This window comes from Pieris napi, chromosome 21 (genome assembly GCF_905475465.1).
Source record: "Pieris napi chromosome 21, ilPieNapi1.2, whole genome shotgun sequence".
NCBI classification, from domain to species: Eukaryota; Metazoa; Arthropoda; class Insecta; order Lepidoptera; family Pieridae; genus Pieris; species Pieris napi.
Genome location: NC_062254.1, coordinates 2,170,756 through 2,198,074, shown reverse-complemented (window position 1 = coordinate 2,198,074; position 27,319 = coordinate 2,170,756). Strand labels below are relative to the sequence as shown.

The following is a 27,319-nucleotide window of genomic DNA, read 5'->3' as shown; positions in this document are numbered from 1 at the left end:
ACAGCTATATGGAATCTATCAGCAAAATTAGCTAAAAAAGATTCTATAGAAACGTAATTTTGAAGGTGACACACGGTTCAAGATTATAAATTTTTTTATACTTAATGTATTTTTATGTATTATTTTGGTTACTAAGTTTATGTTCGCCCGCATGGCCTTATCTCGAATACAGCCTTGCTGTAATAACCGTTTAAATGCTTCGTTAAATATTTCTAAAGCAATTAAGTTGACCTTAAAAGTAAATATTAGAATGATTTAATGCGATTCTATTCAAGAGTTCGCCGTTAAATCGTCATTTATGGCAATTTAGGTAAAGGACGGGTGAGCAAATTTTATCGCATTAAGTTCTTTAGTAATAGTAGATCTGCTTGTCTAAAAGTGACAATATTTTTTGGTTCACATTTGGAATCTGTTTTATATGTAATCAAGGGGCTGACTCATTATTTTGTGGTCAAAGATGCTCCTGATTAACCTCTGCTTTACCTCAAGAAGAGTGTTGGACTAGTGGCTTCAGTGTCTGACTCTCATTACTTAGGTCGTAGGTTCTATCCCCGGGGAACCATTGGATGAACGAATGGATTTTCTGTCTATGTGCGCATTTAACATTCGCTCGAACGGTGAAGACATCGCGAGGAAACCGGCTTGCCTTAGACCCAAAAAGTCGACATGTGTCAGGCATAAAAGGCTACCTACTTGTCTTTTTGATTCACAAAAGATCATGAAACAGATACAGAAATCTGAGGCTCAGACCTAAAATAAGGTTGTAGAGCCACTGGTTTCGAAATCACGACCTCAGAGTGAAGAACTGCTTGCTTAATCACTAGGTTAGATTATCATCACCATTACAATCTAAAATAAAAACTGTAAAATAAAAGGATTCGTACAATTTCCAGACGTCGCCGCTCTCGTTCGCGATCATCATCCCGTCATCATTCGACAGAGGATGAGTGCAGTTCCCCTCGAACCATCCTTATGTCGGACCAAGAGGCTCTGCATCAGCTCTATGGCGAGATCACCACAGTGCGAGATGGTGCTGTCACTCATCAGTGTGTGCAGACCAATTTGGCTGACGTCATCTGTGGAGGTATGTAACGTTTGTCTGTTAGAAACTGAACAAAAAATGCGAGATATTTACCTTTTATAAGTGTTTTATAACAATAATATTTAGCTTATGAAGACTAATTCCTCAAGGACATCAGAGCTAGGTTAAAACTAGTTTTTAAAATCTAGATTATGAGTAAATATATGCATAGTTACACACAGAACTTTGGTTACAAAAAAATCTTCACATATGTATTTGTTTCGTAATCCTACAGCAAACAAAAATTATATATAATAACTAGCCGTTTCGCGCCCGCTTTGCTGGACGAATTAAAATAAATTTTATGTTTCATTATTTTATTTTTTTTCATATTTTTATTATTCTTCTTTTTAACTTCCCGCTAAGAAAATTGAAATATTTCGAAAATCGAGTTTTTAACAGATGTTGACGTTTAGAGGTTCTAGGAAGCCTCCCCGAATGTTTTCGCGGTGAAGTCCGTATGGATAAATTTTCATAAAAGTAAAACAGCAATAAAAAAAGGAACGTTGGAATTTAATAAATAAATAGCCATAAACCATCTAGGAAAAATTTCGCATCGAATGGTGGTAGTTTCATGTCGATACGATCAGTGGTTTAGGTGTGATTGAGCCTCAAACGAAGACCATTTTCATTATATATATATAGAAGACAAACAGTTACACTAAAAATATAGCCAAAGACAGAATACATAATATTTAACAAATAGATGGTGTAAAAGTGAGGGTATGCTCAATGCTCATGCATGTGATTTTGTGCTATGGATATTCTTAATATTCCTTTTAACCATGTTCCGCGATAGCTTAAACAAGTCAAGGCTTAAATATTGGTAGTTGTATGTCCGGGCTGCGCAAAACAAAACTGAGTTTTTTGAATAGTTAGTGTTGATGTGAGGAACATGAATAAAGCACGATTACGAGTCTGGTAGGCAATAACAAGGAAGGGCAATTTTTCTAGAAGTTTACTGCATATAATTTTATTTGAGATGATGTCATGTAGTAGCAATAAATCGTATTGTTTTCGTCGAGAGTCTAAAGTATTTTAAAATAACGCGTCTTTATAGGTATTAAACTTATTACAGGTCTTATAGGAGATACATTTTACATGTTTATAGGTGTTTTTGAAGTAAACTTTAACTAAAACTCTAACGAGTGTAATGACAGAAAAAAGCTTCGGAAACAATTGATAAAGCTCCATCCTCAAGCTGTCTTAGCGTAACACAAATATATTTTTCACTTGTTATCATCCAGTCCAGAGCAGTGTTGGCCTAGTGGCTTCAGTGTGACTCTCATCCCTGGGTATGTAGGTAGGATCCCCGGCGGTAGCCCAACCGACTTTATGTCTATGTATACTGTCACTCGCTCATACGGTGAAGGAAAACATCGTGAGAAAACCTGTTTAGACCCAAAACGTCGACGGTGAGTGTCAAGTACAGAAGGTTGATCAGTATCTTGCCTATTAGAAATTATCACGGAACAGATACAGAAATGTGAGGCCTAGACCTAAAATATCGTCCAGTCAAAAGTTGAAAGAGTTCCCTATAATAGCATTCCAATATTCGTATCACATAGAATTTGCATTCAAAGTCCTAATGCCTTCACTTATTTGACAGATTCCAGGATCTCCGGAAGGCTTTTATGGAGCTTTAATTAAGTCAATGTTACCATTTATTAAGCTCTTTATTCGCTTGAATATGTAAAGTAGGCCAGGCTTGAACTGCAGTGGCCTGATTCCGCTTTGAACTTAAACTTTCAGTTGTTTCAGTCGAAAGATCGATTTTCGACTGATTGCATATGCAAAAGCGTTAATTTTCATCCAAAGCTTAATGTTGCCAGCATCGGAGTATATTTCAAAATATAATTATTAAAAATGTGAAGTAAAAATTAATAATCGTAATAAGTATGTTGAAACATATCAGAGGAACATATGCTATGAATTGCCTTATAGATAGGTATAAACAAAGCAGAGATATTATTTTTATATTTCCTACTAGCTGACCATATATTTATTATATTTGTCTAGGAAATATTTTTTTAGTTCAATATAAATAGCTATCTACTATAATATAAAATAGGGGTTGATCGTAGAGTGTTGATGAAAATTAACGGTTGCATATATTTTTGTATGTTGTATCATAAAAAATTAAAAACAAAAAAATTGTCTAAAAAAAGTTAAATTTTGGGGTGGACACCCCTTAGGGGTTTGAAAGAAAGATAGTAGCCGATTCTCAGACTTACTGAATATGAATATAAAATTTCATAAGAATCGGTCCAGTCGTTTCGGAGGAGTATGGGAACGAACATTGTGACACGAGAATTTTATATATTAGATTTTGTCCATTGTTCACTGTCACACCCACCCACTCACACTCAATCAAGCCAAGTGCTTTCTAAATATCCTGAGTAGGACATTTCTCGGAAAGCTAGATGAATTCTTGTTCCGATAAACACGGGTTGTAATGAGTTACCATTTATGGTAAGTGGTTCACAGACCGTTAACTCGTCCTTATAAGTTGCGGCACTGACATTGTATATCTGAAGATGGCTCAGATTTGTATCAATATATCGTCTCATGGGAGCCATCACTTACCGCTAACTAGAACTACCTGGTACAGTATTCAAGACGTGGTCTGTCCAATTTATAGTATGGTTACGAAAGGAATTGGCTAGATGCCAGTGAAGGTTATGGAGGAGGAACCTCGAAGTAGTAGTTATGAACATTCGGTACACACGAAAGTATATCTGTTTAGGACAGAAATAATCTTACCTTTAATATAATTAAGAAAATAGATGCATAACTTAAAATGAAAATATATAAACATAATTAATCTGATTTAAACATGTACCACGTAATAATTGTTTTCTAGTTACCCACAACACAGGGCCTCCTGTGTGGGGACTAGCGATATATGAATTCTGTCACAAACCCTTTTGTCATGAATAAAGTTTTTATTATTATTTTATACTAGCTGGCCTGGCGAACATCGTACCGCCTAACAGTCGATTCTTAATTTTTTTTTAATACTTATTCTGCTATTCGGGACACCGGTCTAGCTAGTAAGATAAAAATGTACCTTCCCGGAACCCCTCCACTAACACTTGAACTTTATGATATGGTATTAAAGTTGAAATTGCCTTTAAATATTATTACGAATATTTTGTATGGGAATATAGAAAAGTGTTGTTTTTAGACTTTTCACTCAATTTTTTTAATTTTTCTCTCCGTAAGAACCATCCTCGTACTTCAAAGAATATTTAAAAAAAAATCAGACAAATCGGTCAAGCCGTTTTCATGTTATGTCGTGACAACGGAAAACGGGTTTCATTTTTATATATATAGATAATAAAACAACGGTCTCACTGGCGTAAAAATCACCTAAGTATCAATTTTCGCGGCTTTGTAGCGGACTTAATTGTCAAGAAAAATAACTCTTATTTATTTCATATAGTATTAGTGTTGTTGCATAACGCTTTGGTACATGTTATTTCATTCCACGCTTACAATATAATAAATTGTGCATACAATTTTACACCTATGAGTAATGGGCCTGACACAAAAGTATTAACCAAGTGACATTGGTCTCTTGAGTTTTTGGACCAATTGTAAAGGTCACTTTAGTCGCACGGGTTCGTGACTCCAGATTGTCTTAAAACCTAACGGTGTATTGAGAAATATGCAACGGAACTAACAATAATTTCTACTCACTCCGTTATCTTGACCGATTAGGTACGATAAAAAAATATTTACGAACCAATACTGTGAAATGGGAAGTCACGAAAAATGGATTCAATGACGTAATTGGAATACAGTTTCATAATTATCCAAAATACGTTCCTTCTACTGGACTAAAGAACAGTTGCTGTGATTTCAACTGTATCTTAATGGACTTGGGCACAATTTTCTTATTCGAGTTTGATGTATTTGTGATTTTTATCTACGCGATTCATTTTTTAAAAGGAAGACAAGATGTTTTATTTGTAATTTACCTAAATAGAAGAAATACTTACGACACATAAGGGAGCGTTAAAGTATTACGTAACGAATTTTAGGAGGGGGGGGGGGTCCTTTTGTAAAACGTTACGATGCGGGGCGGGGATTCAATTACGCGTTATTGATAATATTATTTTCGACTTTCCAGTACTTTACACCACATAATGGTAACTTTTAGGTATAAAGAGTCACTAGGTGATCACGTTTCATGGGGGGGGGGGGGGGGGGGGGGGGTGTCAATAATCTATATAGCTTTGAAGTTCAAAAACTCAACCTTACACGACCTTGCTTCGATTATACAGGTCTTAATTGTATATGTTTTTTTTTTTAAATATAGTGTTTATTAAAATAGAAATAAGGTTGTAGTGACACCAAATAGCTCGAAAGCCGGTCCGCTTAGTGTAGGAAACATTAATCAGTCTTACACCATATTTGTCGTAAATCTCTTGTCAAGGCGATAAATAGGCTTTAAGTCCTGGTAATATAGGTTATGATTGACAGTTGTTGATAAGCTCTTGATTGGAATGAACTGAGATGAATCGTCTAGCGAAACAGTTTTTTTTACGGATTTACTATTATATGTTTTCTACTTTGAAAAGCTTTTCTATTCTTTTTTATTATTCAAATAAAACAGCCATTAAAATTCTATTATTATTTAATATGTTATCGTATTATATATTTATATATATAGAGGACGTCCACCAGATCCCTGGGAAGATGAAATTAAAGAGATAGCGGGGATAGTAGTATTCTATTGGAAAATAGTAGCGAAGACAAAAGATAAATGGAAGGATTTGAAGAAGATCTTCACTCCGTCGGAGATCGTCTATATAACAACATAAAATTAATGTATTCTTTATCGTAGAACGCGTTTTGGCCGAAATTCACCGATGTCCAGATTGAGCATTCTGTTAAACGAGTTGGATCTGGACATCCATAGTTGTTCACCTCAGACTTTGAGAGCGATTTTCGTTTAATGTTTATTTAAATTATATTATTGTTTTGCTTAATTAATTTTATTACTTCTTGTATGCTATAAGTGCTTGACACATTAAAAACTGTATTTTATTTTTCTTTTGTCAATGTTTCAGTGTGCCAAGCGTTGGCAAGCATTTATAATTAAAAAATAAAAAAATAAAATAAAATTATCGTAGTACTACTATTATATCATTTATAACGCCATATACGAACTATTTTGTTAACAACGCGCCCAAGCCAAGAAATGCCGGGATTATTTTTTCTGACCAGCTTATTCAAACAGCTAAGACAGCTTATTATAGCACTAGGATCGTTGAAATATCATTAATATAATAGATTTTAGCAAATAGAGTTAAGGTATAGTTCCATAAATATTAGAATCTGATTATAAAACGCATAATGCAAATTCTTCAAGTAGCGCGCGATTTGGGTTTTTACAGCACAATACGTGTTTTGAACTCTATAACATGTATTTTAAAATGAATTTATATCACTACAAAAATATTAGATATTATCGTTACAATTTAAATTATTGTAAACTAACCAACTTGATAACTCTTGCTCTCGATCGGCTGTTAACTGTTAATGACATGTCATTACTGACAGCGACAGTGACAGTATGGAAAGTGAAGAGGCTTTCCTGTCAACACTTTCAATGAGAAAATGATCGCTTAGGCGAGCGAATTTCAATTTTGTTGTATCGCAATTTGTTTTCTCCTTTAATGACAAACACCGGCAACTATTTATGTGATCCTACTGACACATTACGTTATTAATGGATTATAATGCGTGCGTTTATATACAGACGGTTAAATAATTAAAATGGGTCATAATAATTTATATTCAAAATAGATAGAACACGAACAGTACTTGACTTAAAGCCCTATGTCCCCTAAATAGGGCAAAGGGGCATCAAGCGTATAAAACTGACCTAATCGGTCTTGGGTGGGTCTTAAATACACTCCACGGTATTACAGCCTCAGCAATCCGTCGTTTCCAGATCAGCCGTGCGATTCTGTAACTCACTTTTCGAACTCTCACAGCGGGTTTCGCAGCGGCGGTCGCGCTCAAATCAGTCGTGAAGCAGTCATTTTATGATTTGGCTTTCTGATATGGAGGGAGCTTGTAGTTTATTGTTTATTATTCCAAATCGTGTTACAGAATCGCAAGGCTGCTTTGGGCGGCGACGTTTCCAACACAAAATACGACCTTTAAATAAAACTTTACTTAATACTTTCATTACTAACTTTAAGGAGAATTCGCCATCTAGATGACTGTTTAACATGGGTATTAGACTATTGAAAGGAGCCCGTATCAGCGCCATCTATTGACACGCTCGCAACCTTAAGTCGTAATCTGTTAAAGACATTTTATTGCGTGGCTTTAGCAAAATATCAAAGCATTATGACATAACTCAAATGCTTACACAAAAATGACTCGTCGATATCATTACCGATACAGTACAAGTGATGTTATGTAAACAAAACTGTCAGAAATTGATATGCAAAGAGTCTGCCTAGACAGCAAAGTAAATAGTTCGACATTCCCAAGAAAGTTGCAAGCCGTGTCAACAAACACATTTAAATTGTAACCAAGCTCTTGAGAATTGCGCGGACATCTTGAAATTGAGAGCACCATGTCAAGCAATGACAGACCAAGCAATGTACAATTAACTGACAGTTATTGAAGATCTTATACAATCTTTTGAACCGCCTTTGGCTTAGTGGTAAATGACGGTGCATAAACGGAGAGTTCGATCCCGACGAAACAATTGATTATTAATTCCAAGACAGTTGATACATATTATTAATTACTGTGTTGTGTTTTTGGCTTGACTATGAATAAACGTTAAATATTATTTTGTAGATAGATAACCCAACATGGCTATTAAATAGACTTTATTTATAAAAAGACTAAAATGTAAAAATTACCATAAAATATTTTTAGTATGCGGTGTACCACAGATATCTTCGAGTTCGTAAACATACATAAATCTGTTACTGTAGCGGAAAAGCTGACTGTAAAATACGTCGGAAAAACCACGAAACGGGCCACACATAGCGTATTCTTTGTAAGAAAATGCATTTAAACAAAGTTGACGCGTCGTAAATATAATTTGTATTTCACGTACAAAGATTTAATTCTTCTTCACCAGAATTTGTACAATTATTTATATATATATATATAATTGTCCCCATATTTCGCGTGATTCACAGTAAATTTCACGCGTTTGGTAATAAGTAAATTCTTTATGATCTTAAACGTTAAACTGTTTTTTTTTTCTTCATTTGTAGATCTTGTTTTAGACATAGCTGTAGCACCCACATCGTTATATATAGATTCAAAAATCTATTTGACGCATTGTTGTTTCAAACATATAAATATCTGATTATCAGTGAAGTATCTTTAAACTATGTATAAATATTTTTTAAGTTTTTAATTATGTATTTACATACCGCACGTTGCCTAAAAGCTTATGTAACCTCCTTTTTTTATAAGGTAACGAAGCGTAAATAAATAAATAATATGTACTAAAATTTGCGTGACGAAGTTATGTTACTTAAAATTTACCATCGAAAATTAGGTGGTACTAATATCGCTAGCTGTCTTATAATACTTTAGAGAAATACTATCTAAACCAAGTATTTCCTGAGATTGTCAAGTTTTAAACAAACTCTTCAGCTTTACCATTTTAATATATAATAGGTTTATACTGAATCGACCATAAGCTTCACTTACTACACAAAAAATCATCTTCAGTAGTCGCCTGTGCGGCGGCCGTATAACCCATTTCATCCTATCTTTGGCAATCTTGGACCATAGAAAAATACTTTAAAAAATATACTTCGCGAGCACAGATATTCGCTATCAGCAATGCAATAAAATATCTAAACAAAACACGATTAGGAGACAACATTCAATAACTTCTATTTGATACTAAAATAAACAGATCGTTCAGTGCCTTGGAATGTCGTTCTATCAAGGATTAATTCAGCTTGCTTTAAAGCGAAGAATTTATTGTTCCTGGAACCTAGATCTATTTAAGTGCTTATTAGAAAATACTTGACTGAACTAGTCTCAATTGATTCGATTTCAAATTGATAATGTTATTAGAACAAAATTATCAAATCAATGTATACAAAATATTGTAAAAATCTATTTTAAAAGAGTAAGTATGGAGTTTCTTGCATATTCTTCTCCATATGATTAATATTTTTAACTTGTAATTTTGACTTTCAAAAGTAACTTTTTAATAGGCCTCATTGAAATAAATGATTAGACTTTGACATAAAGGGTTTTAATTCCTTATCGAGTAAAGCTTCTTACTAAACTTTCTTCGAAACTTTTAGCTTCGCAAGCAATCGATATTTAGCATTAATTGCATACTTTAGCAGTATCAGCAACGATATATATACATTTCCAAACAGCGAACATAACAATCTCTTGTCTTTTTGAAATAATTTGATTGGTCATTATACTAATAAAGCTACCTTTTTAGCGGTGTTTCTCTAGGCTTTTTATCTTTAAAAGCATTTATAAACACCATTGAAATACAGTATAATATAAAAGACGAGTATTTATACAAAGAAGTTTAACTTTAATAATATGGCTCTGTTTCCATTACATCCATTAAGCCCCCTATTTTTTTTATTTGTTCAGATAAAATAATCCATCATTATGTTAGTATAAACTTACAGATTAGTGTTAGTATATTATTATTAAAAAGCTAAACATAAAACTCATGAAAAAGTCTATGCATACACTCGTCGATCTGAACAGACAAGAGTACGCACAAAATGCCTCATGATAGGTGAAGACAGTCATCTGCCACAGTCTTCAAGATGCTGTTCCGACACCCTCGTACTCGGTTCAACAGAGATACTGCCCTGCGATTCTGTAACTCACTTTTCAAAAGGTGGGAGCTTGTAGTTTGTTTATCAGAATGCCAAATCATAAAATGACTGCTTCACGACTGATTTGAGAGCGACCGCCGCGCCGATGCGAAAACCGCTGTGTGAGATCGAAAAGTGAGTTACAGAATCGCAGGGCTGGTTTAATTCGTACGAACTACGGCAAAAAAATGTTTACCTACGAAGGCGCACAGCTGTATAATAAACTACCCACAGATATAAAAAATATTACTTCTATCAATTCATTCAAATCGAAGCTAAGTATATATGTTAAACAAAATTACTTTTAAATTCATTTATTATAATTACTTTTAATTCATATTTCTTTGTTTACTTTTATTTTTAAATTTATTGCATGTACGGCTATATTTTATTGTGATTATTTTAAGAACGACTACAATGTTATGTTATCTAGAGTATTATTCTCATGTAAGTGAAATTTTTTTGTCTTTTTTTTTTTTTTTGAGAAATAAAGTCTTTAAACCTAATTCTTATAATAGCCCAGAAATCATTTGTACGGGCTTGGGCGAACATCTCCGAAGCACAAGCTATGCTGTCGTTTGTCTGCTGGACCTGGCCATTATGTGATCTACTTCTGCAAATGGAATTATTAAGTAAAGAAGCAATCTAAACGCTTTTCGACCTTTTAATATTCAGGCTAATGTAATGCAGGCTCTTACATAAGCTTGCATGTTTAATGATCAAACATTCTCGGTACTTTGGCAAATTGGAGTTTTACTGATATCAGGGATTTTCAACTTAAATTTTCATTAAGTTTTCTATGCGCTTATATTTCTGTTATAAATATTATTTATACAGAAAATTACTGTTTTTAATAAATAAAAATTACTTACATATACATTTTTGTTATTTAATGTCTAAATATAAATTCAAGTTTGTTTAAAGTTTCCGACGCAGGAAGACACTTTCGTATTATTCTGTTTTTGAACCTGAATTTATACTTCATCGGAAATAGAAACAAGGTATACCAAGTTTTACCCCACATAGCCACTAAGCCACAGTGGGGGTATATTTTTTGATATGTCAATGGTATATATAAATATAATTTATATTAAAGAAATAACTAGGTTTAGTATTGCATAACGGACGCCCACCGCTCGGAAACTGCATTGCACCATTTCTATCGGTAATGCAGTGATCGCAGATTGCTTGAATAATTTAACAGGAAATACAATAAAATATAAAAAGAAACTATATCCTATGCGAAATATAATTATTATGTTTTTCAATGCATTAAATATAAATTTGTAATAACAGATTTCGAATAAAAAATAATGTCCCATGATAGTTCTTAGATTGAATAAGGCTTAGAGCCTTATACCTGAGAAAATAATATAACCTGAGAAAAACAAGTTAATTTTAAATCATTTCTGATAAGAAACAAACACCAGTGGTGCTACAACCCTCGGTCTTTGACTCATTCTTTTTATTCCTAAATCAGTTTTCTGTTCCTGAAACATGCTATCGACTTTTTGGATCTAAGGTATGGTGGTTTCCTCGTGATGTTTTCCATCACCTTACAAATGGGTGTTAAATGCGCACATAAAAATAAAAGTACATGAGTACACAACCGGAAATCGAACCTATGATTCTAGGATAGGATGAGAGTGAGAAATCTGCTAGTCCTACAAACTCACTTTCTTATTGAATACTAGCTGATCCGGCAAACGTCGTTTTGCCATGTTTATCATTTATGGTTATTGTGCCTCACTCGACATAGATAGGTATAGTGTGTCGCGGACTTTTTTGTAGATATTTATAAGATCTACAATTACTTAGAACATTTTATGGTTCTATCTTTAATAGTTTAGGCAGGGTACGCAAAATAAGTAACTTTTTTGGTTGATTTTTTACACCTTGTGTCTTGTTTTGTTTTGTTCAAAATTAAATATAGCCTATATTACTCGTGGATAATGTAGCTTTCGAATGGTGAAAGAATTTTTAAAATCGGTCCAGTAGTTTATGAGCCTATTCATTACAATCAAACAAACAAACAAACAAAGTTTTCCTCTTTATAATATTAGTGTAGATATTTCTAAAATATCTATATAGTCCCCTAAGCTTAGTTAAATTACGTAGGTACATATCAATGGCATTACAACCTTTTAGGTCTGGGCCTCTTAAGATAACTAAGTGATGTACCTTCTGACACAACCGTCGACTTATTGGGTCTAAATCCTACCCAGTGATGATAGTCGCTCATGAGAGCCATGGAAACGTCTAGCCTACTGCTCTGTGGAATTAAATTACATGAGAATACTTGATGATGAGAGATGGAACAAGTGATTATTGCAATTTGCTCCAATATGTCCGAAGTGAAAAGTTATAATAAATATCTCATCTGCCACAATGACTAAGTAAAATATGGCATTTGTTGCAGTAAAAAGTTTTTTTTTATTATAATGGCGCTTCTAAACGGGCCATGTCTTGCTGCAATTGATGAATTGAATTGCCCGTTTAGAAGCGCCATAATGTAAAATGCGATTAATTGTGATGTTCTGTCACAATGTTTGACAGTCATGCGAGATTCTAATCTAAGGGAATGTACAATTTCACGTTTAAGTTATTTATTTTTAATATTTTTTGAATATACAAAAGAGTCTTAAGTCTTGGGTTTCGTGTAGAGATGGAGTTTTAAGAACATCCACGGCTAAGCTTACATTTAATTTCGAAACAACGAAAAAAATCAAAGCTTTTTCTAATAGATAGTGTTATAGTTTGACATCACTACGGTACTAAAAATATTGATTAATTTGTTTAATTGTCACTGCCGAATGCCTGGTTATCATAACTCGGCAGGTTCGATTTCTAGCTAAACAATAATTGTTCCGAGATGGAAATTGCTGCAAAAAATCAAATGCTTAAACTAATGTTTCTCTATCAAACAAATGTTAGTATAAGTATCTTTAGTCCACAAAAAAACAAAAAAATACAAATTAAAATGGAACACATTAGTTTGAGCGTTGTTTGATGACATTTCTATTATTTGAAGCACAATACGATGCATCTCTTTACCGATAATAAATAACTGCTAGAAAACGGTGAAATCGCACGTCCGTCAAGATGAGATGCAGATAAATGCAGGCTTCATCCGGATATTGGTAGCACGTATCGACTTCTACTTAACCGACTAATTAAGGCCAGTGTTTGTAAATAAATATTTGTATAGACCACTGATTTTCACAAAGTACTAAAATTTAAAAAGCGAACCTGTTGCACTACTCTTGTAAGCACGATTTGTCAAAAGGGATAAATTATTGTGTATATTTTAGCCCCACCCCTAATTAGGCCAAGGCGTTTGAAGATTTATACCTTTTTTTAAATATGAAATAACTCTGTCAAGAAATCGCACTATACGTTTTACGCTCTATGTTGATTGTAAATGGAATGAAAGAATTAGGAATAAAATAATAGATTGGTTTTAGTTATGAATGAAGAAACATTATTACAGTTTTTTTTTGATCGGACAATTCACACCAATTGACCTAGTCCCATGCTAAGCTGGTGAGCTTGTGTTATGGGTACTAGGCGCCGAATATACATACATATTATAGATAGATAAACATATAAATAAATACATATTTAAACACCCAAGACCTAAGCACAACACCAAATGCTCATCACATCGATGTTTGTCTCAGCCAGGGGTACTAACCACTAGACCAATGAGCCGTCTATTTATCTAGTTTTATTTCAAACATACAAGAAAGTATATTTACATACAAGTTGGCACGATTTAATATTACCATACATGAAAGGTAGCGCCGCACCATATTTGGTGATGGTCTTAGCCTGGAATCTGTCCAGTAATCTGAACCATTGACATCGTAACTGATAAGTTATCGGCGACTGTTAAAATATATCTTGTGAGAACGGTCAATATATCAGAAGTTCTGCCGTCTTGTGATAAGATGTTTGTGGTATATACTTAGTAGGTATAAACTATATTCATTTTTCTTACATCCTCTTTGACGATATTTGCACGCATTCTGTCAATGTTATGTCAAACGCCATAAGGTTACATCAAAAAGTTCAAATTGCATGGTGGTTAAGTATTCTTAAATTTTCTAATTTTCCGCGCAATTTTTTTCTTTTATAAGAACCTTTTCCTGACAATTACAAACACAACAAAAAAAAATCAGACAAATCGGTCAAGCCGTTTTCATGTTATGTCGTGACAACGGAAAACGGGTTTCATTTTTATATATATAGATAATTTATTAACCTCTTGCCAATGTTAAAGCATGTGACCCTGGACTAATTTTTCTTTGTTTAGGAACATTGATGACTTATTTATACGGTGAAGGGAAACATCGCCAGCGTGTCTAAGATCCAAAAAATTATTGTCAGACACATAAGGAGGGCACTGTTGACCCGTTCAGCTTGCGACTCTCAACCCTAAGATCGTTAGGTCCCTGGCTAGCCACCAATGGACATTCTTTCTATTTACGCATTTAACATTCGCTCAAACGGTGTAGGAAAACATCGTGAGGAAACCGGCTTACCCAAAAAGTGGACGGCGTGTGTCTGGCACAGGACCTATTAGATTGATAAATGATCATGAAACAGATACAGAAATCTGAGGCCCAGACCTTAAAAAAATCGCCACTGATTTATTTTAAATAAGGTTGATCATCTACTTGCCTATAGAGAAACAACTGTTTTATTCACAAATTACACTATTATTATGGAAAATTTATGGCTCAATCATCGTTTAATCTAAAACAAAGATCATAAACTCAAAGTTTAATCGAAATTAAAATAAATGACACATAACCACAATATTAACCTTGACCATAGATTATGATTCGCTACAGATAATTTATTTTTCATTCGAGATTACCATTGTGGTCAAAAAATAACTTGAATTACGTCTTTGTTCCTTCACTAATATACGTACATATTATATCATTTCGCACTTTATAAGTTCTAAGCGGTATCAAATCAAATCAAGCTTATCAAATTATTTTTATTTTATCTACGAGTTGTTTTAATATTTTACTAAATGTTACAATTTACAAATTACTCGTAATATTAAATGTTATTTACATTTAAATTTGGCGCGACAACACATAAGCTACATTATTGCACAAGATTTTTTTTTGTGTATAAAAGTCATTGCTTTAATCTTATTTTTGGTTTACTTAATTTTTTAATTTAATTAATAATAATAATAATAAACTTGACAATAAGCTTAAAGCTATGTATTATCCTGAGAGACTGGTGCTTGAAAAAGGTTGGGAAAACCTGTTATTACAAGTCACCAGTCCCTCTTGAACATAGTGTTGCAAAAAGTATTGCTAATACTTTTCTTTGCTAATACTCTTTCTTAGTATGATTGTTTAATCATTTTTTTTACAAAATACCATCCGTATCGCCTCTTAAGACAGTTTCTGCCGCACTATGTGGAAACCAGCTGCCTACTGAAGTATTTCCGAACCAATTTGACTTAGGGTCCTTCAAGAAGAGAAAACCAATTCTTAAAAGGTGAAGCACTAGCGAGTCTTCTGGCAATGTTAGTGTCCATGGGCGGCGGTATAACTTAACATTAGATGAGCCTCCTGCACGTTTGCCTCCTCTTATATGAAAAAAACGTACGGTACAGGATTATAGTAATAAATAAGCTTACTTGCTATTAAACTACAATACAAAAGACTCATCCGGTTCATTAGAATTATCTTCAAAGTAACGAATGTATATTTCTAATTAGTAGATGTCATGTTGTATCACTTAAATTATGGCCTTAAATAGACATCATTAATTCCAATTTCCTGTCGAAAAGAACAAAGACGTATTCAAATCTGTATATAAATATAATTTTTAATAGGAACCGGATATTGCTCTATGCTTTTCCTGGCCTTTGATCTATAATCTGTGGTCCTAATAAAGCATGTGTCTATATGAATCTTACAACCAAATTCCTCGGTTTATTTTTATCTCTTAATTATATCTAACGTAATATATGATGCTTTTACAAAAAAATCTCAATGAAATTGTATAATTAATAATTAAATAACATTTTAATTTATAATTGTATAATTCTTTGTTCTGGACGAGACTTTCAAGATACTTTTGTTGATACTATATATAACACTAGATATGGGACACTTTTTAAAGTCAAGTGTAATTTGAGTTTATGTTCGTTTAAGAAATTCTATTCCAAAATCAATTATCAATCATTTGAAAATGGTTCTTTTTATACTATCATACGAGTACGCAGTGCTATTTTTAGAGCAATAACCGTTTACAAATCTAATAATAAAATACGAATACGCCAGATAAAAATCTTACACTGAGAGTTATTTTTATTTCAAAGATCTAAAACACATTAATTTAATTCATGATAGATTTAATCATGAACCTAAATAAATAACGGTGAGAATTTGCATATTTCAGTCACAATTGAGGATAGTTTAATTTGTATTAAACCTGTCAGACATAGTTAAGCGCAGACACAGGAAGCAGCTAGTCTACATAAAATGCAGCATACTCGACCCACATTCCCAATGCGACTCCCGCGCATCCGTTTTGTTAAAATAACTGAATATTCGAGTCACGTTGATAAATGCGAGTGGTTAATTGATGTCGGTCATCTTACGTTTATTCAGCAGAATTCTCGGAACGGTTTTCACGATATATTAATGTTTGTGTTGCCAAAATAAGCGTGCGATTCTTAACCTTTATGAATAAGTATAGTGCGTTCAAACACCGGCTATTATAGATTCTTCTTTCTATCGCGTGGAAACATAAATTTATTTATTTTTTGTTTATTTATTAACTAAACAGATACATCTCTATACAGGAAAAATAAAATAAAAGTAAAACATAAAATAAACACTTTGGATATATCCATTAAAAGTTTTACTGTTAACAAATATAATAAAAAGTTAAAAAAGAAAAGACATGACAGCACAAAGTTTAAAAATTTGCAGAACGACAAACCAACAAGCTATAAAAAAACAAGGAAGATACAAGGCTTAAGACATTAAGAGTTTTAACTTACTCTTAAATGAAGCAGTAGAGAAGGAGGAATTGCCCTCGCCTATAAAATAAACCTTTATAAGGAGTTGTAACGCCGCTAAATTATTGTATTAAATTTTTAAAAGGAAGGTTCTTACAAGCTTTATATTAGCTTCACCTGTATGTATGTATGTATGTAACCGACTCCTTCGGACTCGATTTTGAAAATTTAACTAAAAAATAAATAATAGTTAAAAAAAAACTAAAAAAAAACACGCTTTTAAAGCACATCAAACTAAAGAGTGAAAAATAATTCCTAATTTATTAGGAATTATTTTATAGTGTAACTTAACAATGACATCATGATAATTAATATGACATTTGCATTCCCTTTACATGGCTGATTGTGCGGTTTTTATATAATTAATTAATATGAATGAACCACTGTCTTTGCAAATAAACGATCAATTATTAATATAATGTAAGTACTAAAAAGATAAGGGGCGTATATACGTATTATAGAGTTTGTTATGTCACATGCTATCTGCGATCTAGATCTGTATTGTTGTGAATATTATACAAAGGAATGCAAAGGAAGTATTTAATTTGTTTGAATTATTCATTTTAAAGTCTAATCAAATAGAAATCTATATTTACTGTTGAATAATAAATTGATAATTATTTTGATTAATATGTAAATCTTGCGCGCTGATTTTTAATTTACGTGTTAAATATTAATATTATTTATAGCGTTTTCAAACTGTGATTATGATAAATCATTATTGTGATAGTTACATAAAATAAATCAGTGGCACTACGACCTTTTTAGTTTTGGCCGTCAGATTTCTGTATCTGTTTCATGATAATTTATCAATTAATAGATAGAAAGTCCATTGGTGCAGCAGGGATCGAACTTACGACCTCAGGGATGCACGCTAAAGCCACTAGGCGAACAAGTAGCAGTTACATACACTTAGATAAAATTTATTGGTTTGCAGTACTAAGAATATACATTATTTTAATGTTACTTAGTCATACAATTTACACATATATGTAATATATAGATAACAATAAGTTGGAGTCGGAAATCATAAGAATTGTTCATTCAATATTTCCGCATACTTTTAGTCCCACTTGAAAATTCCCAATGCATATCAACAAAACCCATAATAGATGTTTATTTTCGTTTTCAATGAGTTGCATCGCTGGCGCCGATTTTATAACATATTGAGTGAATCATTGTTTCGCCAGAGCAGAAAATATAATATAATAATAATAATATGATTTTGTCCCATTCGGTGTCGAGACCCTTGGTACGTGAGGTCCTAGCGCTGTAAGGCTTTTGGAGGAAATAACAAATAGGTTAGTCGACATCACAGGAGACCGAAGAGCTGGCAGCTACCTCGAACAAAGATTTAGCTATTCAAAGGTGGAACGCTGCTAGTATCTTGAAACCTCGATACATCGAGGTTTCAGGATCCTTAGCGCTGATGGTTGAGAGTACGAGCTCCTAATAATCCTAATCATATGAGGCAAAATAGCAGGGAGAAGGAGACCTGGCCAAGTCATTGTTCAGAAGCGCGGCATCAAAAATTAAAGTAAAGGAAGAAAAAAGGAGATGGCACTATAAAAAGAAGATGGTTGGGCCAAGGTTGCGAATCTAGACACAAAACCTCAACACTGAAGTCGGGATTCCTTACGCTATTAGAAGTGACAGAGACCAGCGCTAAAGTAATTCATATTGTAAATCTTGTAATAGTTCTGATATTATCATCATTTATGTACATCATACAGGTTGTTGACATTTCTTCCGTCTTTTCGAAGGTTGTGTTACTTTCAACAATTTCCGTGTCCTTATAAGGATGGCCTTAAATAGCTAAGATTTTTCGCATGACACGTTCGTCTATAAATGGGTTTTGAGGTTATCTAACATAATGTGTTTTTGCAAGGACATCAGGAAGCTTATAAAAACCATTTTCAATCAAAATTCGATATGGTTATCTGTTAATGTGTTTGCGATTCTGATGCTGCGACGAATACGCAAATTTATTATACATATTTGGCTATATAACAGCTACCGCCCCCAACTTTAATAACGGCTTTAATTTTCGGAATGTGCTGCTAGATATGAATAAAGCTTATTAAAGCAAGGTCTGGATATACATAGTTGCTCCCCTCACAGTATAAAATGGATTTTTGTTTAGTTTTTTGTAATTAGAATTTTTTCTTTGATAAGTAATTGTTTTGTTTTTTTGTTTGTAATGTTTGTTTTGTTTAATAATCTCTATATGATCTTTATATGTATGTCATGTTTGCCTATAAGTGCTTGTCACATTAGAAATTGTATTTTGTGTTTGTTTTTACCAATATCTCAGTGTACCAACCGTTGGCAAGCTTTTTCTCAATAAAAAAAAAGCTTTTTAGCCAACGAACCTTATTCATTTACGTATACAGAAGCGTGACAATAATCTAAACGATAAGAACTTTAGTGCGTTTATATGACTGGTTCATTTCGCTGAAATAATATTCCAATGGCGCGACCAGGCTGTGTCTTTGGTCTTTCTTCTATTCTAGAATTACTAATGACTGCAAACTGTAACCTACTGGTTATCCGCCGTTTGTCGTACAGTGTAATCATATTGGTGCAGCTTCGTTTTGAATACCCTCACGAATCGTACGCTTAAGTCACTAGGACTAGATCAACACTGCTATTAAATTTATATATTCTTTGGTTTTCTTTCGTTACACTTTTGGTTCGCTTTCCATTAAGGGTATTTGCAATAATCTTAACGTACATATAATAGTAATAAAATATTGATAAATAGAAAATTAAACTTTTTTAAAAGTTTCGTCCTTTAATGCTGGCAGAATAACCTCGCTGTATTATAACTTATTCGTTGAGCGAAGATAGCACCAGCTCTGGTCACCGGTAATTTATACCAGGCGCCTACTTATTTATTAGCGCATGTGGTCTCTTATATTTGATCCGTTTATCATTTCCCGCCTGCTCTGCGGCCGCGAAAGCATTTGTGCTTTTCCGAAGGAGATAGAACGTTTCTAACAGGTCAAGTGTAACGTGTGTGAACAAGTAGCATGTGTCCATAAAGTATATGTATTTATACACTTGAGAATGTATCTTATCGAGTAAGTTGAAAATAAAAATCTTTCAAAAACAATATAATAATGTAAATTTGCCATAATGTACTTAATCCCGGAAGCTTTTAGGTTTGAATAATTTAAATTTCTGAGAGAACTTCAACATTCTAGTTTTATGTAACCGAGTTTGTATAATAACAATTATCGTGAATGTGTTTTAATTCACACCAAGTCGTGACTGGCTTTCGTTGCAAGGACTTCCGAGTTCCGACGGTAATTTGATCTGATAGCTGCGACAACTCGATTATAATTTTAATCGTTTAGCTTATAGAATGTATTATCTTGGGTGAACCAGCTGTAAACTTCTATATCGTATAAGTAAACATTATTTGTTGGGACTAGCAAAGTTAAGAGGAAGTTTGGGTGTTAAACTTAAAGTATTTAATTGTATTGCTTCTTTTGGGTAGTGCTTTTACAAAACTTATATAGCCGTATAAAACATACGGTAATATAAGAATGCACTGTTTATAGTATCGTCATTTATATATTACAATATAATACAATAAAATATAATTAATATAATATAAAATTTCTGCGAGTTCCACATATTTAAAAGTAAAAACAGTGGCCTTAGATTTCTGTAAGTGTTTCTTGGTTAATTGTTTTTTCTAATCAGCCTTCTGATACACTATGATATCCGGGATCAAACCTACGACCTCAGGGATGAGAGTCTATTTTACATTAGGTATATACTTTATTTCTAAAGTATTTATGATCATAATAATTATAATTTCATTTTTGTCAGTTCGCAGGTGATTAAATTTTTTATAAATGTAGTAAAAAACTCAAGTTAATTAATTGCGCATATATTTACGAGTATGTTATGATTAAAATGTTGAATATAAGGAACTTCCTTAATAATAATAATCCTTGCACGTATTTACGTAAGTATTATAATAAGCTATTAGATTTTATAATAGATATAGTCTACGCTCTTCTGAAAACGATATCCTTAAAATCCAATTACATAACTCTTCTTTTCTTGGCGAATCCCTTAATGTCTGCAGTGAGGCTATGGAATTCACTTCCTGTCCCTATCCGCTTAGCTCCTTCTCTATCTTCCTTTAAATCTCTACTCGTACTACTGTTAGTAGATATAGATCTGTATCTATTTGAAATTATCGTGATTGATATGTCCTTTTCTATTGATTTTTATGGACTACATATTATGTTTTAATGGCTTTGTTTTGATCCATCATTTAAAAGAGAAAATTTTCAAATTTTCAAAATCACAGTAAATTGTACATATTATGTAGTTAGTTCTTAAACTCAAAAGTGTATACAAGTTTCAAGTAAATCACGAACGTAAAGCGTAGCCACCGATTCGCGTAAATAAACAGGCATTCGAATAAATTGTGAAAGGTGACTAAAATAGTTCATGTCACATTCCCAATGCGCGGACGCAGGTATGTTAATGGTTTGCATTCCGCTCGGCGATGAGTCGCGAAGATAGACTCGTAATTTAATGTTTATAGTACCTATGAATGTGCGAACGTTTGACTGAAGTTACGATCTACTGATTGAGATAATTCTCTTTGTTAAATAGATGAAAATGTTTGTTTATAAGCTTTGTTCAGCAAAGAGCATATTTTAAACACTTAACTCGCTAATACCAGTATGAAATCCTGTGCATTAGACAGACATTTTTACATTTCTACGTCTGACAAATGATTTTATATTTATGGGTTCAGGTACTTGCCCGTGACATCACCCTTTTGCCGTAAAAACTTCGGCCATTTGTAATGTTCCTATATTAGTAATTTAATAAACTGATAAACTATAGGGTAGAGTCCATTACTAACTACATTTTTTTGTCTTAATAGTGTCAAAGTCAAAAATCATTTATTCATATAGGTAACACAATATACACTTATGAACGTCAAAGTTTACTGCCAGTTCTCAAATCAAGGGCGTAGACGGTAGAACGGAAGAGAAAAACTGGCAATAAACTCTCCGCCTCTCTTTTTAATCGCCAAGTTTTTTGTTTTACACAACGTTTGCATACATTGTTTACCTTTTATCTTAGTTAAAAAATGTGCTCCATCTCTGTAGTTCTGCAGATCACTCTGTAGTGTCAGTTATGGCTAAGATATACAATTTTGTTGTGTATAAAACCAATTAATTTATATATATATATAACATATACTCGACTTGCTATCATTTCAATGCCCCTTCTGACACACAAACTTTAAACATTTTGCGATCTAAGACTGACTAAGGTAGGTAAATAAGAATCACATTACTAAAGTAAGATGAACAAAAGCTACTAAAATAATTAAAATATATCGGCTGTCGGGTCCAGAGCAGATTTATGCGCACATGTGCACGCGCATCTCTTTGTGCGTTACATGTGAATGCACACAGTTTATACTTTATTTAAAACGCTAACATATTGAGCCGATGATAATTATCTGTTCGCGTCAAATTTGTTTACGTTCTCTCGCTGAGTTTACACTTGCGGGAGATATCTAGCTTTACATTGCGTATATCGGTTTAATCAATTTATACCAATTATACGGCCGTAATTGATTAAATACTATTTTGATATATTCCTTGGAAACTAAGAGTTTGTACTATAATCATTATTAATTGGTTGCTGCATCATTGGACTTGCGTGAATTGGAACAGCTGTCTTTACAACGCGCCAAAATTATTGCTTACGTTATACGTTTCCTACATATTCACACAATACATAGTCTATTCAATGTCAAAAAAATTTAAGCTGGTCGAGATGGCTATGAATCTGATTGGCTATGATTATGAATCTATTAAATCTCACGTATGAAATAAAAACTATCAAGCTTTTTACTTTTATACGCTGCTCATTCAAGTCCGCGTTGTCACACAAGAGTTCAAACTCAAAATATCTTTATTCATGTAGGTAAACAAGTACACTTATGAATTATCAGAAAGAAGCTGAATTAATTGTTAATTTACATTTACTACCAGTTCGCAAGTCAAGGGCGTAGAGCGGGTAAGAAGAACTGGCAAGAAACTTTCCGCCACTCTTTTTAATCGCCAAGTATGTGATAAACTAAGAATGTTGGCAATAATAGTACGTGTATATATGAATGATTATCTCATTTCAGGCAACCCAAACGACAAGATTCTATATGGCCGGCCCAACAAACGGCGTAGTGCCTCTTTCCCCGCACCGCGCTCGCTCGACCGGAGACACTCCCTTCGAATATTCGGTTCGTCGAGCAAATACTTGCAGCGATGCGCATCTACCCGCAGCCTGCACCACAAACATGCGAACACGACAGACAGCTCTTCATCCACTGACTACCCGCCTAGCGTAGAATCTGCGTCGCCTAGTAAGCATTCTTTTTTTGTTGCAACGCATGCCAGCTTTTTGCATACTTTTTTAATTTGCATTTGAATGATGACGCTTCATGAAAAGAATGGAATTCATATTCTTTTCATCTGCAGGCATTGTCATGTGTTTAAAGCTTTGCTATTTTTACCTAAAGAATTGTTAATTAATATGCTGGACTTGTCTGGAGTTGGGTAAGGACCCAGCTAACTTATCCCTTGATAACTTATATTAACTGTGGAGAAGTAGCGATTCTACGACGAAATAGTTATAGTACAAAGTTAATCACCGTAGTTGCCTTGTGTTTAATGCCAATATTTTAATCGATATTTACTTTACAGAGAAAGTGTCGTTGCTCTCCCGCTTATTCAGACGAAGCGGCCGCAGCAAACAGACCCGCGCAATGAGCACATTTTCTGCACAGTTCCCGCCCACGGAATGGTTCAATTCCAAGGCGGTTCATCTGCATTGCGTCGCCACACAGACTGACTCTAAGGTTATTATTACAACTATTTATAGGACTACCTTCTGTACATGTTTAACTAATACATGAAAACATTGAAACTAGTGTCGTGTTTATTTTCGCGAGTATAACACATTTAAAAGAAAATATATTTTAGCAGATCAAATTTAACGTAGCGTAATTGAAGTTTTTAATGTATAAATTAGAATGAACAATTGTATCTTAAAAACTCTGTTTATTTCCAGGAGTCACTGCAGAGTCAAACATCGTTCATGTCATCGTACTACGACGGATCGGAGATAAGCAATCGCTCTTCGACATTGCCCAGAAGGCACAAACGGCACTTGTCCACAGAGTCTGGTCTAGCAGGCTCCTTGCACTACGACCATTCTCCCATACGACAGTCCAGTCCCAGTTCTGGTAGCCTTCCCAGATCCTCGCTCAGCAGGAGCTCAACGAATAAAACCATTCTGGATCACTTCGGTTCACCCCAAAGGAGCAGCGATCCGAAGTTGAGGGACAGTCCCAACGGAAGTTTACGAAGGGTAGATTATTCAGACCACGTCATGTCTACCAGCGGTCCATCGAGTTTGGAGAGCACGACGACGCATCGGACGCCAAGGAAAGATAGCAGAAACGCACACTCTGATCAAAATTCCCCAATGAAGCGCTGCTACAACAGCGGTAGCAGCGGTCACTCCAGTCTAGAATCGCACATATCCGATCGCACTTTAAAACCTGCACCTAGTCACGCTAATGGAGCACCAGGACTTAGTAGAGCGCAATCGCTCGTGAAAGTTCAAAGCTTGCAGAGTTCTCCAAAGAGCCTCCATAAGTATAGAACTAAACCTCCAATCGTCGGAGGTGAAACTATAAAAAATGGCACTTCACCGAAGACGTCTCCAAAAAACTGTCCCAATACTCCCAAAAAAACTGCGACCCCTTTACATAACAAAAATCTTGGATCTAAATTAGAAAACCCTACAACCGCTATGCTAGCGAGTTCCAACTCAAACAACTCCATTACGCTTAAGGTAACAACGAATACGATACATCAAAACGGCGGTACAAATACGAAAGTTTTCGTTCAAAATTCACCCGTACGATCGGTTATTACATTCGAAAATGGCAAAGTTACGGAAACAAGTAATGGAAGTAACATTTACATTATTAACGACGACAGGCAAGTAGTGTCTGTACAAAATGGTATTTCAAATGCAACAGCAAAGAACCCGACCGAAACATCTTTTGATGTAAATGTTGAGAATAACAAACAAAAGTACAAAGAAGCTGAGCCAATTAAAGTACAAGAAAATAAATTTAACAAAAACTCGATGAATGAAGCGAATATGAATAATAATCGAAAACTGTCACTACAAATCGGCAGCGGCACAAATAACAATAGTTTCGTTTACAAAAATCAATTGAATAACACTAATGATATAGCATCTAATCCCGCTTCACCAGCCATACACAATAACATACACAACATTGAAGCAACGCCTAACAGCAACCCCACGACACCTACAAAAAGCTATGATAACATCATCGGTTCACTAGGAAGCCTGAGATATCAAAAAAACTCCTTATCATCAGCTAATGGTGGCATGCAAACGAATATTAACTCGAATAGCGAACTGAAAAGTGTTGATTTATTGAAGAAAGCAGCTGCTTTACAAATGTTGAATGGCCTTCCAAACAACAGGATGAGTTCAGAGTCGATCGCAAATCTATTAACGAAAGGAATCGATACGAAACCAACGGTTTTAGGATCGGAACCGAACCTAGCTTTAAAGAACCAGGAGTCGTTGAAAGATAATACGTCGTCTGAAAAAATAAATTGCATAGAAAATAAACAAAAACGGTACAGTTTAAGCCAAGATGGCAAAAAGGATAATCAGGATTTTTACAATTTTCCTAGTCTAAGTGACTTGAGCTTTAACTTTACGAGTTTAGCCGCGCAGAAGATATTGAAAGGAGTCAGTATAAATAGTGTCGATACTTTAGTGGAACTAAATATGGCCGCCAATACGGACAAACCAAACAACCGTGACGTCACGCCGGTATGCACAGATTTTGGCCTTGTATAGTGTCTTATTAATTTTAAATGTACAATAGTAGCCTTTATATAAAATATAAGTTAGCCTTAAATAATCATAACTTAGATTACACCCTACGTATTTAGTTCAAACTTTGTACTCATTTGAATTTTGTACTCCCCATTTACTTCTTTAGATACCTTTCATGTATCCCTTCTAATCGAATTTTAAGTCTATACTAACTTATTGTCAATTTAATGTACACGCATCATCTTAATGCACATTTTAATCTTGTCCAGTGAGTGACAATAAAGTTGAAAAACACTGATGTGGCCTAAGCATACCCATCCAAAAGAATTTAGTGCCTAATAATCGAATTATTTATCCTATTCAGTATTCGTAGTGTATATTTTTATTCCCTTAGCACATATCTAAAAATATCACTTAGATTTAAAAACTTTCACCTGCACATCTTTTCGTGCCATCATGTTTCCAGTGAAGCGAGTACAAACTAGTATATCTCCATAAGAACAGGTTTCATGTTAGGAAGAGGGAGTTAAATGTATGTCATGTATAAGTGCCATAAACCATAATATAATTGTGAGATCGGGCAATGGGTTGGGAAGATTGGTTTTTAATTATTTTGGTCAGCACTTAGTGCAAGACAATGGGTAATATTTATTCATTAGAAAATGTAATCAAAAGTCAATGCATATTAGTGTAAGAGTTCAGTTACGCCATTTGTAAAAATGTATTAACAATTAAAGTTGATGCTTTATGACTTTTTTTATTCAATCCTTACTTAACTAAATAGCTGCACATATGTTGCATATACTCCTTCATCCCACTGATCAGTCAAACTTCGTACTTTAATTCTATGTAGGTTTTGGGAAACATACAGATTCCTACTGCATAGTTTCTGTTATTATTAACTTCATCAATATAATTGGATTGAATTTATCACCAACTGCACCATTATTACTAAAGCATAAATTTCATCAAAATCAAATACTTAACATTTAGAATAATTATTAAATATCTTGTTAATATCAACAAGTTATAGTAATTAAGTATTTGTTATTGGGTACAGTTATTTTTGCATGATGTCACTTTACTAGCTAATTTAAAAGCAATGCAAAATGCTAATTCAAGGCTGTTTAGGCTGACAGGCTTCTATAACGATACATAACATAACTATTGTTGATTTTTAATAATTTTGGATTTTTGACTAAATGATTTTTATCTAAATTTATTTGAGTACAAATTAAAATTTATAGAAGCCATTATGTCATATAATGAACCATTAAAGAATGTATGTATTACCTTTTACATAATATTTATTATATATTATGCAATAAGCTTATGATTAATAGAGGTAGAAAGCAAAGAGAAGGGTCTAGAACAAAC

The 27,319-nt window shown here is 33.7% G+C and overlaps 1 protein-coding gene across 1 annotated transcript in view; it reads left to right on the top strand.

Annotated features, from left to right (window-relative positions):
* Positions 1-26,690, top strand: part of LOC125060165 (uncharacterized protein DDB_G0287625) — a 169,437-nt gene extending 142,747 nt beyond the window's left edge. The window contains exons 6-9 of the mRNA XM_047664933.1: positions 894-1,084; positions 23,184-23,411; positions 23,752-23,906; positions 24,119-26,690. Of these exons, the coding sequence (XP_047520889.1) occupies positions 894-1,084; positions 23,184-23,411; positions 23,752-23,906; positions 24,119-25,963 (2,419 nt within the window). The 3' untranslated portion in view covers positions 25,964-26,690. The remainder of the gene's footprint in view (positions 1-893; positions 1,085-23,183; positions 23,412-23,751; positions 23,907-24,118) is intronic.
* The last annotated feature ends 629 nt before the right edge of the window (positions 26,691-27,319 follow it).